Below are 14,051 nucleotides of genomic sequence, written 5' to 3'. Positions count from 1 at the left end.
ATTTCTGTTTTATTTTTATCAACTGCCATGGGAATGTGAAGGGACGCATAAAACCCCATGTACCCCAAGTGATCCTGCTACAACAAATTTATCTTACCGAACTGTTTTAATATGACATTGTAAAAGAATTAAAACAAATTCAAAATTGATTGAAAACAGCTGTTTGATTGAGCTGAGGTTAACTTGTGCTATGACACGTGACTTCCATTGACTCGGAAAAAGCGTGCGTTTTTTTTGCTTATAAGCAAGCTATAAGGGATTTATTCTGCCTCTCAGAAATGCAAGTGCAGCCTGTCTTGTTCATGGTGGGGTATAAGGGATTTATTCACCTGCTGAGAAATTTATTCCCCTCCAAGGCAGGATACAGTTTATGTCAAGTTTTTCATTTCCAATCTTCAGCCCAACCCGTATCACCTGACATTCCACCTACCTCTCCATCGCTACCTGGCGGTGTTCATGATGCAGGCTGTCCTCCATCAGGGCGTGGTCCTCACTGACATCCTGCCAGAAGATGCACTCGTCAAGAAGATAGTGGTCCATGTCCTTCAGATTCAGGTCAGTACTCAAAAATGGGTGAAATCAAATGTTACCAAAGTGTAACAGGAAAGAAATGTGAAAAAAATATGTTAAGATCTTGTAAACCAGCATAAAGTGAAACTGGACGTCTATGTGTGTAAAGGACATTCCTTAGATGTCCAGATGTTTGTTTATCAAGTAAGTTTCACAGGGAACAGTACAGTCGGGATGAACAGGGCTTCTCTATGTCTTGTATTCCAGGTGTGTCTGGCTCAGATATTTGCCAACATGTGGGTACGGAATGGGATACAGATCAAAGGTCAGGCAATGACCTACATCCAGTGCCACTTCTGCTACTCCATGGCAGACGCTGACATCTACCTCCTACAGGTCAGTACTGCCAGATTTTCTTGAGGACAGTGCACACTTTTTTTCTAAAAAACACAGCTCTGTGGAAGGAGGTGTGCATTATACACGCAATAATGAGTTTTGATGGTTTTTTTCCCAATGCAAAGACATTAACGTGGTACTTTCTCAAGGTACATTGAAACCTAAGGGAAGATAACTGGCTTTAGTGGTTCTTTTTTTGAGTGGGACTTGTCAAAGAAAGCTGGGTCCGGTAGTAAATTTGTTTGATTAGATCTCCCACACATACATATGTATCGTTTTAAATTGTTAATGAATTGCAATCCTCAAAAGTAATGGGATTTATCAAGTTAGAATTCCAGATTTGCAGCAATTATCAACACTGATCCCTGGCTGTGTCATACCAATGAAGACAAAACTCTTGTTGTTATCCTGTCTGGCGCTCGGCATTAAGAGAATAAAACAAGGACTGGTTGGCTCGGAGTCAGTATACTGTATCCATGGGGTATCAATGTTAAACTGCAGCATGGTATCTCAGTGGCCTGCTCTATAAAACCGGTAAAAGTTAAAACTAGTACAAGCAGCCTCATACACATGCATGCACGTTGCTATACAAGTGCAGTCATCTTGAACATGACATTAAGACATTGTTCTTTCAGCACCGTACATCAGTTAAAACGGTGGTCAATACATTCAATACCTTTGATGCTGTGTTTTTGTCCTCCCATATGAAGCTGAGAATTATAAAACTGAGATACTGTATAATGTTAATTAGACATAACTCACTCATTTACCCACAGAACCCAGGCTAATTTTTAGTGTTTTGGGGTAAAAACATTCTCACCCCTGTGTGTGTTATTTGCAGGTTTGTGCTTCACAGTTGGATCCAGACTATTTTGTGAATACTGTACTGGAAAGGTAAGTGTATTCTTACATATGTGTTACCATGGAGACAAGAGAGGCATTAAGTTCCTTAACACAGCTGATTAATTATGTGTGAGTGAACCCTATTATATATCATGATAATGGACTCTTTTTGGCCAACTTTGGCATCAGTTATCCTATTCTTCCAATGAGCATGAATGGAATGACTGTGCCAGGTTTCTGCAGAATTGACCCCCAATTGCCTCAAGCCTGTCGTATAAGCTGGATGTTTTATTCTTTGTAACGTCTTGATGTACTTGCACAGATTCAACATCTTAGACTGGCTGTCTTTTTCCCCTGATTCGGATCCTGGAGATCGTTCGGAACATGAAATGGCCATGGTTGAAGGTGCCCTGTCTCTGTTTGCAACACTGCTTGGGGTCCGCACCTACCTAGGTAAGTGGGGGCGTACAGAATGTTGTGTAGGAGAGAGTCTTCTTAAAGACTTACATTTATAATTGCCCTCGGCACAATTCCGGGTGAGCGGACGAGTCAAAGTTTGTGTGGGTAACATTTCTTTTACATGTGCAGGTATAGCAGAGAGGGAGACAGACAGAGTGATGACTGTTGTGTGTTTGTATGTCCAGGCATAGGAGAGAAGGACTTTGTGATGACTGTTGTGTGTTTGTATGTCCAGGTATAGGAGAGGACTTGGTGATGACTGTTGTGTGTTTGTATGTCCAGGTATAGGAGAGGACTTGGTGATGACTGTTGTGTGTTTGTATGTCCAGGTATAGGAGAGGACTTTGTGATGACTGTTGTGTGTTTGTATGTCCAGGTGTAGGAGAGGACTTGGTGATGACTGTTGTGTGTTTGTATGTCCAGGTGTAGGAGAGGACTTGGTGATGACTGTTGTGTGTTTGTATGTCCAGGCATAGGAGAGAAGGACTTTGTGATGACTGTTGTGTGTTTGTATGTCCAGGTATAGGAGAGGACTTGGTGATGACTGTTGTGTGTTTGTATGTCCAGGTATAGGAGAGAAGGACTTGGCGATGACTGTTGTGTGTTTGTATGTCCAGGTGTAGGAGAGGACTTGGTGATGACTGTTGTGTGTTTGTATGTCCAGGTATAGGAGAGAATGACTTGGTGATGACTGTTGTGTGTTTGTATGTCCAGGTGTAGGAGAGGACTTGGTGATGACTGTTGTGTGTTTGTATGTCCAGGCATAGGAGAGGACTTGGTGATGACTGTTGTGTGTTTGTATGTCCAGGTATAGGAGAGACAGACTTGGTGATGACTGTTGTGTGTTTGTATGTCCAGGTATAGGAGAGACAGACTTGGTGATGACTGTTGTGTGTTTGTATGTCCAGGTATAGGAGAGAATGACTTGGTGATGACTGTTGTGTGTTTGTATGTCCAGGTATAGGAGAGGACTTGGTGATGACTGTTGTGTGTTTGTATGTCCAGGTGTAGGAGAGGACTTGGTGATGTCTGTTGTGTGTTTGTATGTCCAGGTGTAGGAGAGGACTTGGTGTTAACTGTTTTGTGTTTGTATGTCCAGGTATAGGAGAGACAGACTTGGTGATGACTGTTGTGTGTTTGTATGTCCAGGTATAGGAGAGGACTTGGTGATGACTGTTGTGTGTTTGTATGTCCAGGTGTAGGAGAGGACTTGGTGATAACTGTTGTGTGTTTGTATGTCCAGGTGAAGGAGAAACAGACTTGGGGATGACTGTTGTGTGTTTGTATGTCCAGGTGTAGGAGAGAAGGACTTGGTGAGGCTAGAGATGGCGTCGCTGCTGTGTATGAGTGACAGACAACACAGTCAGCTGATGGACTTGATGCCGGAGAAGTCTGGAGTGCCAGGACATGGGAAGGAGCTGTTTGAACCAACACTCAAGAAGGTCAGTGAACTGTTGTTTAGATAGAGTTTTATTTTATTTTATGTCCCACAGGTGACATCTGTACCTTGTCAGCTTTAAATAGGGATAAGCTCTTTGTTCATGTGGACAAGGTGTCTGAGCTTGAATGAAAACTGTCATGGCCGCTACATTGATGTAACATCAGCATGTAGGAGAACAGATCAAATGTCAATAATTTGAATATAAAAATGGGTCTGGTTAACGCTGACCACCATGTGCTCTGGTGCAAGCAGCCATAGTTGTCAACTAAAGTTTGGGAATCAACATGATCAAGCGAAAAGAAACAATGGGAATTATCCAAAATTAGGAATGGACAGGAAATGAAATTTGATTGCTTAACTAATTTAGGATTTCTGACCCAGATTGCTGACTACAAAGCTCCAGTGTTTGCCATGGGAGGAAAGATGCAGCAAGGGACGTATGTACCGAAAGGTAAGCCTGTGTCAGCCTCATCCAGAATACAGTCAGCTCCTGGGAAATCCCAGGTGGTCAAGTGGAAGCCCAGTGTTGCTGCCTCCAGTTGCCTGGGACCGCCTCCGTGGTCTAGTGGTAGAGCGTCCGCCAGGGGAGCGGAAGGTCTTGGGTTCCATCCCCGGCCGCGTCATACCAAAAGACGTTAAAAGATGGTACTTGTTGTTGCCCTGTCTGGCGCTTGGCATTAAGGGGCTAAAACAAGGACTGGTCGGCTCGGAGTCAGTATACTGTGACCGAGCGGGGTATTCATGTTAAACTGCGGCATGGTATCTCAGTGAGCTAGCACTATAAATCGGCATCAGTCCGTACTAGTACAAGCAGCCACACACACACGTACATGCACGTCGCTATATAAGTGCAATAATCTTGGATGCGACGTTAGACACCATTTCACCTCACCTCCAGTTGCCTGGAGCCACTGTTTGATTCTCCAAGCCCTACATGCAGTGTGTGAAATAATTTTAAAACTCAACATGGCAGGTGACCCATAAATGTTGGCTGCCAAACTACCTGCCTGCATTCAGACATTATCATGATTATAAACATTGAAAAATAGTGAAAAAAAGAGACAAATCACATCTTGATTCGTTTGAAATAATGGAAAACAATTACTTGAGAATCTATGAGTTATAATATTAGTGAATATGTAAGTAGTCTTGTATTGACGCCCCATGCAGTATATGTATGCATAGAGACCCAACTTACATGTGTTTGTGTACAGCTGAGGTGTGGGAGAAGGATTACGACCCGGTCCACGTAGCTCTCCGTGCCATCTATCGGAAAGATCTGCAGTCGTCTCTAGACAGATACACAGAACAGTGAGTTATCCCACTCTCACCACCTCAACATCATCAGGGAATTAGGCTGTATTGACGAAACACTTGAGCTTATGCCAACATTTACAGCAGTAATCGTCTCTTTCATCTGTTAGCCCTACGACCCCTGCTGGAACCCAGAGCCCCGTTCCTCAAAGCGATATTAGCACTACGAGGACGGTAAGTCTATGATACAGTATGGGCCTTACGATCGCCTTAGTGCTAAGATCGCTTTGAGGAACGGGGCCCAGGTCTCCAGCATGCTATTACTTCTTGTAACAGAGTCTGTTGATCAGGTGGCTGTTTGCAGTGTTTGAACAAATCAAAACCGTAAAAGACAGTTGGGCAGGTGACCCATAAGTGGTGCCTGCCTGCCTGCTTCAGACATTAGAAGTATTGAAAAATCACAAAAACAAGAGACAAATCGCGTCTTGATTCAGCAAACAATTACCTGAGAATCTCTAATAAGCTGAATACAAATTATGAAAATTTCATGCAGCCTGACAGAAAAGTTACCAGCCACAAGACCCTATAAGATCCAGGCTAGATTAGATCTAGGCAACTATGCCTGTCATAAGAGGCGATTCACAGGATTGGGTGGTCACTCTCACAGACTTGGTTGATGCATGTCATATCCCAGTTGCGTAGATCAATGGTCATGATGTAAATCACTGGATTGTCTGGTCCAGACACGATTATTTACTGACCACTGTCATATAGCTGGAATATTGCTTTCTGCAGTGTTAAACAACAAACAAACAAACACACCAGCCAGGGGCAGGCAGTTATTTCGGACACTGACTGTGTCTGGGGGATCATCCCATGATGGCAAGGGATGTTGCTCATAATGTCATCCTCTGGTTTGTCTGGCTCAGTTATTTATGGCCACCTTCAGAATGTTGCTGACTTTGGTATTAAACATTCACTCACATAGCATTTCAAGATTTCTATTTGGTTGGACTGCCTCCGTGGTCTAGTGGTAGAGAGTCTGCCCAGAAGGTTGGTGGTTCGATCTCCGGCTGCATCATAGCGAAAGACATTAAAAGATGGAACTTCTTGTTACCCGTCTGGCGCTCGGCATTAAGGGGATATAACAAGGATTGGCCGGCTCGGAGATAGGACACTGTGTCTGAGTAGGGTATCCATGTTAAACTGCGGCATGGTATCTCAGTGAGCTAGCATGGTAAAACCGGCATCAGTCCGGACTAGTACAAGCAGCCACACACACATGCATACATATTGCTATATATAAGTGTAATAATCTGGAATGGCTGTTAAGCTCCTCACTACAAATAAAAAATAAAGTGCCAGTGTTGGTGTGATGGTGGCCCCAAGGATTTATGATATTGAGCCTGATCTGCTGATAGTAAGACGAGAATATTAACAAAGTGAGTAACAAAGAAAAAACTCTTCATGGTATTTGTCCATTATTCAGTTTTTTGTCCAAAGTTCATGAGGAATTGTTACATCTGCATCATCATGATCACATCAATATCTGTTTCAGAGTTCGCCAGAGTGGGAAGTACACCAGCAAGACCCCGCCGTGGCCCCCATTCCGCAGCCCCAGCCCCGTGAACCAGCAGTATAAGGGGCTGTACAGGATCCTCAACTGCCGGACCATGCATGCCTTCCTCTTCACAGTCCTGCACAAGGTACACCCACCCTATAGGGACTTGTCTACCTTGCTGTCCATGTATAGGCCCAAGGGTCCCATCTTACTCATTTGGTAAAGGCACTCACCCACCCTACAGGGCCCATCTGAGTCATTTGGTAAAGGCACACACCCTACAGGGCCCATCTGAGTCATTTGGTAAAGGCACCCACCCACCTTACAGGGCCCATCTGAGTCATTTGGTAAAGGCACACACCCTACAGGGCTCATCTGATTCATTTGGTAAAGGCACACACCCACCCTACAAGGCCCATCTGACTCATTTGGTAAAGGCACACACCCACCCTACAAGGCCCACCTGACTCATTTGGTAAAGGCACACACCCACCCTACAGGGCCCATCTGACTCATTTGGTAAAGGCACACACCCACCCTACAGGGCCCATCTGAGTCATTTGGTAAAGGCACACACCCACCCTACAGAGCCCATCTGACTCATTTGGTAAAGGCACACACCCACCCTACAAGGCCCATCTGAGTCATTTGGTAAAGGCACACACCCACCCTACAGGGCCCTTCTGATTCATTTGGGATGTTTTGGCGGTGGACACCCATCTCCATCATCAAATACTTCCTGGTAGAAATGGTTCAGTGAAACCCTATGATCATTAGTCCACTAGTCTAGAACTGAAACAGTGAATATCTGGTGAGCCATTTTATATTATAGCAGAGCCCTGGATTTTTGTGAGAGAAGGGATAAAAAAACCAAACAATCCCAACAGTAAAAAGTGAGTGACGTTTATTATTCGCGGTGTCCTCACCGTGATATGGCTGTAATATTGTCAAAAGCTGTGTTAAATCCTATCCTCTCACCCAGGGGTCCGGAAACGGACATATGCCCTGGACATGTCCGATTTGGAATCTCAAATGTCCCGATTAAAATATTGCTTACCGGACATTTAAATTTTTCTGTCCGGACATTTTAAAAAACAAACAACGCTACCTTCGGGGTCCAAATAATTGATGAGCGTTATCGTAACCTTTCAACGACTTCAGGTGAATAAACAGGCATAACAAACTTGGTCAATAAAAGTATGAAATTTGATATAAAACATCACTAGGCATGATGATTTACCATTTAAGATGTATTTCCTGCTTTCCAAGACATTGTTTTATATGCAGAGATTCAGATTACCGCGTGTATTTTCTCGTAAACTAAGCCGGAAATAGCAATCAGCTGTGCACACATGATTCAGTAAAACATACCCAGTCTCACCCATTATTGTGTGTGCAGGCCCTAGCGAAGGACTCCAACGTTCCAGAGAGTGTTCTTTACCACTGTGTTCACCTGCTCGACCTGTGTGTCACCTACAGCCCTCCTCAGACATCACGCAAGGTAAGCAGCTCTCAGTCAGGGGGAGTGGTCTTTTAGTATGCTTCTTACAGAATAATAATAATGATAATGTGTACGTTCATATAGGGATATTGCCACACAATGCATTCTCATAGCTTGTACAATTATTACCCAGTCAACAGACTCCAGTCAACAAACTTAGTATACATTGATTTGTGTTCACAAATCCCTTCGGAGCATACAACCCAGTCAGCCCATCTGGCTCGAAGGTTCAGCCTTTTACATTTCCATCCCATCCTACCGGGTACCCGTTCACTGCTTGGTAAACTGTTATGATCCTTCCAAGTGTTTAAGATGAAGTCAGTAGCCATGTGTGATAAACCAGTGTTGTCAAGTATTTGGCCAAGTCAAGCAGTGGAAAAACCTTTTTATTATTAGAAAAGAAGTGATCTTTATTGAGAACTTCATATCTTGTTGAACCATTGAGTTATGATACTATTAGACATGTAGATCATTTTAAGGAACACTGGCCCTTTTCACAAGGCAATCGTATTGCTATAAGTGGCGTAAGTCTGTGTTAAAGTATGGAAGTTATGACACATGTCCTGCATCAAAGCACCCAATTCCATATGAATCCCTAGAAAGTTTCAAGACCCTTGATTGACATCTGCGTGAATCTCCTGTAGGGCTGCAGCCCAGCCAGCACTGTGATGGACGGCAAGTACCACCGGTGGTTCTCCACGTCCGACATCAAGCAGAATGCGTGTGAGGTGATAAGTGAGGTGAGCTTCCAGAGCCGCCTGGTGGTGGAGACGAACAGCAGTGACATGTGCACTATCAGCATGGACAACGACACCAGCACCCTAGAGGAGATGTTCCAGTTGGCGCCAAGTGCAGCTTCATGTAAGTGGGCGGAGCTTCATCTATGGGGGCGGAGCTTCATGTAAGTGGGCGGAGCTTCATGTATGTGGGCGGAGCTACATGTAAGTTGGTGGAGCTTCATAATAGTGAGTGGGTGGAGCTTCATGTTAGGGGATAGAGTTTTTATGTAAGTAGGTGGAGCTTCATGTAAGGGGATAGAGTTTTTATGTAAGTGGGTGGAGCTTCATGTATGTGGGTAAAGTTTCATTAAGTAGTAGGAACTTCATATAAGAGGATGGAACTTCATTTTGTTGGATAGAGTTTCATATAAGTGGATAGAGTTTTAGGTAAGGCTTAAAAAAATAAAAGAATTAGTTTTCAGGCAATGCTTTTAAAAATATAGTGCGGGCGGGCAGTGTTTTTTTCGGGTTTTTTGGAGGGGGGGTTGTTCAAACTGGTATGTAACCAAATAAACAGTTGTGTACCATCAACCTCCCTACATAACCAAACATACAAACTCCTATTGTTGCCATGATTATAACTCAAGATGTAAAGGGAAGTAACTGTGTGTTATTTTGTTTTAAAGTCTTAGGATTTTTTTATTTTTATGAAAATGGAAATAAAAGTGAAACATGCAGCACGCTTTATGATGATACGGGCAGTGCCTGAGAACCAAGACTATCATTTTGTTTAGTCAAAGTGGATGGAGTTTCATGTCAGTAGGTAGAGTTTAATGTAAGTGGGGTGTGGTTTGCTTGACACTGGTTCCAGTCTAACAGTATTTCACAATTAACCAGTGATTTGTCTGAGGATGCTGTGCAGACATTTGTTTTGTGGTTGAAATGATGGTTCTAACACTTATTCGTTTGATGTACATGATCAATGCAGTGAAGCCATCACTTACCTCTTACATACTATGATCTCTCCTATGGACCTTAGATTCTATTTGTGTCAAGCCCATTTCTGGTGTCCCCTGCCGTGATATTGCTGGAATATTGCTAAAAGCAGCGTAAAACATACTCACTCACATGTTATTTAATTCCTTTCCACAGCTATGGGAGGTCCTATCACGGCAGCTCAGTTCAACCTCCCCTCCATGATCTCAATTCCGGGACCTTCATCAGGGACGGCAGCATGCACCATCACCAAGGCAACAGGCACCAGCACAGCCCATACAGTGAAGCCCAAGTACGAAAGCAGAGGCATGTCGACAGAACAAGTACACCTGTCTCGTGTCAGCGTCAACGAAAGCCTTCTGTCGCTGCTGCTGAAGCTGCACTGCAAACTGTCGGGGAAGTCGGGGTCGTATGTGCCGATGTCGGTAAAGAAGAGGGAGTCTGTGAAGACCCTGATCGGGGACGGTCCTGTGTTTGTGGGGAAACTGTTGGATAGATTGTGTGAGATGAGCACGGAGTGTGGCAGAATCGTACACGACACCTACCGAGCGCTGTGGCCCGATGAAACGGACAAGAAGGCACAGGGACAAAATGTGGACAAAGAAACCAAGTGAGTGTTTAGTGTGACATGATTCATTGGGGAAGTAGGACTAGGGTGGCCGTAGCTTCTTTAGTACTGATACCTGATGTAGCTCTCTGTAGGGGACCATGGGTGGCCCAATTGTCCAAGGTGCCATAATTCACTGTACAGAGTTACTTAACTTTGACATGCGCGAAAATAAGGTTATAGGTTCAACTTACTGGATCGGGTGGCCAGACTCGGTGACTTCAAGATTCAAGATTCTTTATTCAGTATTTTGGGGACTCAGTGACTTGACTGATAGCGTGTCATCATACCCTTACATGGAGTGGGTCATTGCTCACGACAATCATGGGTTTGTGTGGTCCAGACTCTATGTACAGGCCACTGTCATGTAGCTGCAATATTGTTGGAATAATGCTGGTTTAATAGTGCTTGCCCACTGTGATACCATGCCACAGTTTAACACAACTCAGACACAGTATACCGACTAGTTATCCCCTTAATGCTGAGGGGCGGTCGGGTAGCCTAGTGGTTAAAGCGTTCGCTCTTCACACCTAAGACCCAGGTTCGATTCCCAACATGGGTACAATGTGTGAAGCCCATTTCTGGTGTCCCCCGCCGTGATATTGCTGGAATATTGCTAAAAGCGGTGTAAAACCATACTCACTCACTCACACCCTTATTGCTGAGCGACAGGGGGGGTAACAACAAGTACCATCTTTTGGTCTAATACATGGCCGGGCATCAACACATCAACCTTCCACTCTCTGGGCAGAAGCTGTATTCACTACATCACAGAGGCGGTCGCAATAGTTCGGCTCCATGTGCCAGTACTATGATCAAAGTTGTCATTTCAAGTTTGGGTGGTGGATAGATTAGTTGTAACTTGCCATGTTGAAGTGGCTTCAATTCAGATTGGTACAGTCTGTACCCATGTTATAGCAATACTGCAAGCAGCAAGAAAATGAGTGAGTGAGTGAGTTTGATCTTACATCGCTTTTAGCAATATTCCAGCAATATCTTGGCGGGGGACACCAGAAATGGGCTTCAAACATTGTACCCATGTTGGGAATCGAACCTGGGTCTTCGGTGTGACGAGCGAACACTTTAACCACTAGGCTACCCGACCGCCCCAGCAAGAAAATGAAAGCCACATGTTGTATGGACAGATTGATGTTCATGTGTGTTTTGCAGACGTAAGAAAGCCTGGCAGAGACAACAGAAGTTGATGGCTGAGTTTGCCTCGAAACAAAAGGCCTTCATCGAACAGACGATGGAGGATGATGTGGACGGTAAGAAACGGAGATGAAGACAGCTGAATTTCTGATGAAATGAGTGATAAATTACAAAATACTGAAACAATTGAAAATATAAAGGATTGAACAAAATTTGTCCTGTAGATCGTTGCTCATGTTTTCAGTCATTAGTTTGCCTTGCCCAGACTTAATTATTGGCAGGCCTCATCATGAAGACAGAATGTTGCTGGCTATTACAATTAACAACATGCACTCACTTACTGCTCATCTTTGCAATGGTCCTAATAAATGTTGCTGTGTTTACACCTTGGTTTCTCACAGATGATGAGCCAGAGGGAGATGAGGATGTGATGAAACCAAAAGAGACGACATACGACTGTGTGATTTGTGGCCAGGTGACCCCTTCTACAGGAGACAGACCCATAGGGCTGGTGGTGTTCCTGCAGGCATCTAGTGGTAAGTGTAGAGCCAGGTGACAGACCCATAGGGCTGGTGGTGTTCCTGCAGGCATCTAGTGGTAAGTGTAGAGCCAGGTGACAGACCCATAGGGCTGGTGGTGTTCCTGCAGGCATCTAGTGGTAAGTGTAGAGCCAGGTGACAGACCCATAGGGCTGGTGGTGTTCCTTCAGGCATCTAGTGGTAAGTGTAGAGCCAGGTGACAGACCCATAGGGCTGGTGGTGTTCCTGCAGGCATCTAGTGGTAAGTGTAGAGCCAGGTGACCCCTTCTACAGGTGACAGACCCATAGGGCTGGTGGTGTTCCTGCAGGCATCTAGTGGTAAGTGTAGAGCCAGGTGACCCCTTCTACAGGAGACAGACCCATTGGGCTGGTGGTGTTCCTGCAGGCATCTAGTGGTAAGTGTAGGGCCAGGTGACAGACCGATAGGGCTGGTGGTGTTCCTTCAGGCATCTAGTGGTAAGTGTAGGGCCAGGTGACCCCTTCTACAGGAGACAGACCCATAGGGCTGGTGGTGTTCCTGCAGGCATCTAGTGGTAAGTGTAGGGACAGGTGACCCCTTCTACAGGTGACAGACCCATAGGGCTGGTGGTGTTCCTTCAGGCATCTAGTGGTAAGTGTAGAGCCAGGTGACCCCTTCTACAGGTTGCAGACCCATAGGGCTGGTGGTGTTCCTGCAGGCATCTAGTGGTAAGTGTAGAGCCAGGTGACAGACCCATAGAGCTGGTGGTGTTCCTTCAGGCATCTAGTGGTAAGTGTAGAGCCAGGTGACAGGCCCATAGGGCTGGTGGTGTTCCTTCAGACATCTAGTGGTAAGTGTAGAGCCAGGTGACAGACCCATAGGGCTGGTGGTGTTCCTGCAGACATCTAGTGGTAAGTGTAGGGCCAGGTGACCCCTTCTACAGGTGACAGACCCATAGGGCTGGTGGTGTTCCTGCAGACATCTAGTGGTAAATGTAGGGCCAGGTGACCCCTTCTACAGGTGACAGACCCATAGGGCTGGTGGTGTTCCTGCAGACATCTAGTGGTAAGTGTAGGGCCAGGTGACCCTTTCTACAGGTGACAGACCCATAGGGCTGATGGTGTTCCTTCAGACATCTAGTGGTAAGTGTAGGGCCAGGTGACCCTTTCTACAGGTGACAGACCCATTACTATCAACATGTGCAGTGCATTGATGTTTGTATGTTATTATCATGATAACCATGGTTACACCCTGGGACATATACTGACAAAAGGCTCATGCCTGAGTACCTATAGTTAATATGGGACTCATATCTAATCCTTCACATTACCAAAACTGATATACTAGTGAGTGGGTTTAACGCTGCTTTTAACAGTATTCAGGTTATATCACAGTGTGACAACTTGATGTTGGAAGAAGGCCTGAAGTGATGCAGGTCACAGACATTTACCACTTTGCGGAAACCCATGAGCATAAGTATGGTGCAGACAATCCTGAAACATCATTGGGACCAATCAAGATTTGAACCCCCAATCATACGTCTCTCCTATGCGCAAGACATCTTATACTGCATGGCGAAACTGTGGCATTCTGTAAATATATTATGCCCTACATTACTGACCAATGCCATACTTAATAGAGGGGTCTATTGTGTGTTGTAGTGCTGGGCCACAGGCAGCAAGTGGATCACCCTCACATGCTGTCCTTGGACCCCACGTGCAGCCCACACTTCTCCACCTGCTCCGACTTCCAGAAGAAGCGCCTGGAGACACTCATGAAGTACTTTGAGGAGGTAAGCTGGAGGTTCCCGGTGCTGTTTATACATTGCAGCTTAATAGATCGATGGGCAGTCTGAGTGACTTGGCTGATTGCATGTCATTGTACCTAGTGTGGATCATTGCATAACACTGGATTGTCTGGCCCAAACTCCGTTATTTACAGGCCACCATCATATAGTTGGAACATTGTTGAGAGAAGCCTTAACAACCAACAAGATAGATAAACCCTTGTGTGAATTATTGGATGGGGTCTGAAGTACAATATGCTCTTAAACCCTTGTGTGAATTATTGGATGGGGTCTGAAGTACAATATGCTCTTAAACCCTTGTGTGAAT

General features: G+C 44.9%; 1 protein-coding gene across 1 annotated transcript in view; it reads left to right on the top strand.

Annotated features, from left to right (window-relative positions):
* The window catches only part of LOC124131109 (E3 ubiquitin-protein ligase UBR3-like), a 71,010-nt gene that overhangs the window by 29,549 nt on the left and 27,410 nt on the right, over nucleotides 1–14,051 (top strand). Inside the window, exons 11-24 of the mRNA XM_048390108.1 lie at nucleotides 400–555; nucleotides 778–906; nucleotides 1,748–1,800; nucleotides 2,072–2,202; nucleotides 3,502–3,650; nucleotides 4,031–4,100; nucleotides 4,864–4,960; nucleotides 6,462–6,609; nucleotides 7,864–7,965; nucleotides 8,610–8,826; nucleotides 9,837–10,290; nucleotides 11,458–11,555; nucleotides 11,841–11,975; nucleotides 13,599–13,729. Of these exons, the coding sequence (XP_048246065.1) occupies nucleotides 400–555; nucleotides 778–906; nucleotides 1,748–1,800; nucleotides 2,072–2,202; nucleotides 3,502–3,650; nucleotides 4,031–4,100; nucleotides 4,864–4,960; nucleotides 6,462–6,609; nucleotides 7,864–7,965; nucleotides 8,610–8,826; nucleotides 9,837–10,290; nucleotides 11,458–11,555; nucleotides 11,841–11,975; nucleotides 13,599–13,729 (2,070 nt within the window). The remainder of the gene's footprint in view (nucleotides 1–399; nucleotides 556–777; nucleotides 907–1,747; nucleotides 1,801–2,071; nucleotides 2,203–3,501; nucleotides 3,651–4,030; nucleotides 4,101–4,863; nucleotides 4,961–6,461; nucleotides 6,610–7,863; nucleotides 7,966–8,609; nucleotides 8,827–9,836; nucleotides 10,291–11,457; nucleotides 11,556–11,840; nucleotides 11,976–13,598; nucleotides 13,730–14,051) is intronic.

Source organism: Haliotis rufescens, unplaced genomic scaffold (genome assembly GCF_023055435.1).
Source record: "Haliotis rufescens isolate VD_foot unplaced genomic scaffold, xgHalRufe1.0.p SCAF_10, whole genome shotgun sequence".
NCBI classification, from domain to species: domain Eukaryota; kingdom Metazoa; phylum Mollusca; class Gastropoda; order Lepetellida; family Haliotidae; genus Haliotis; species Haliotis rufescens.
This window is presented reverse-complemented; position numbering and strand designations above follow the sequence as displayed.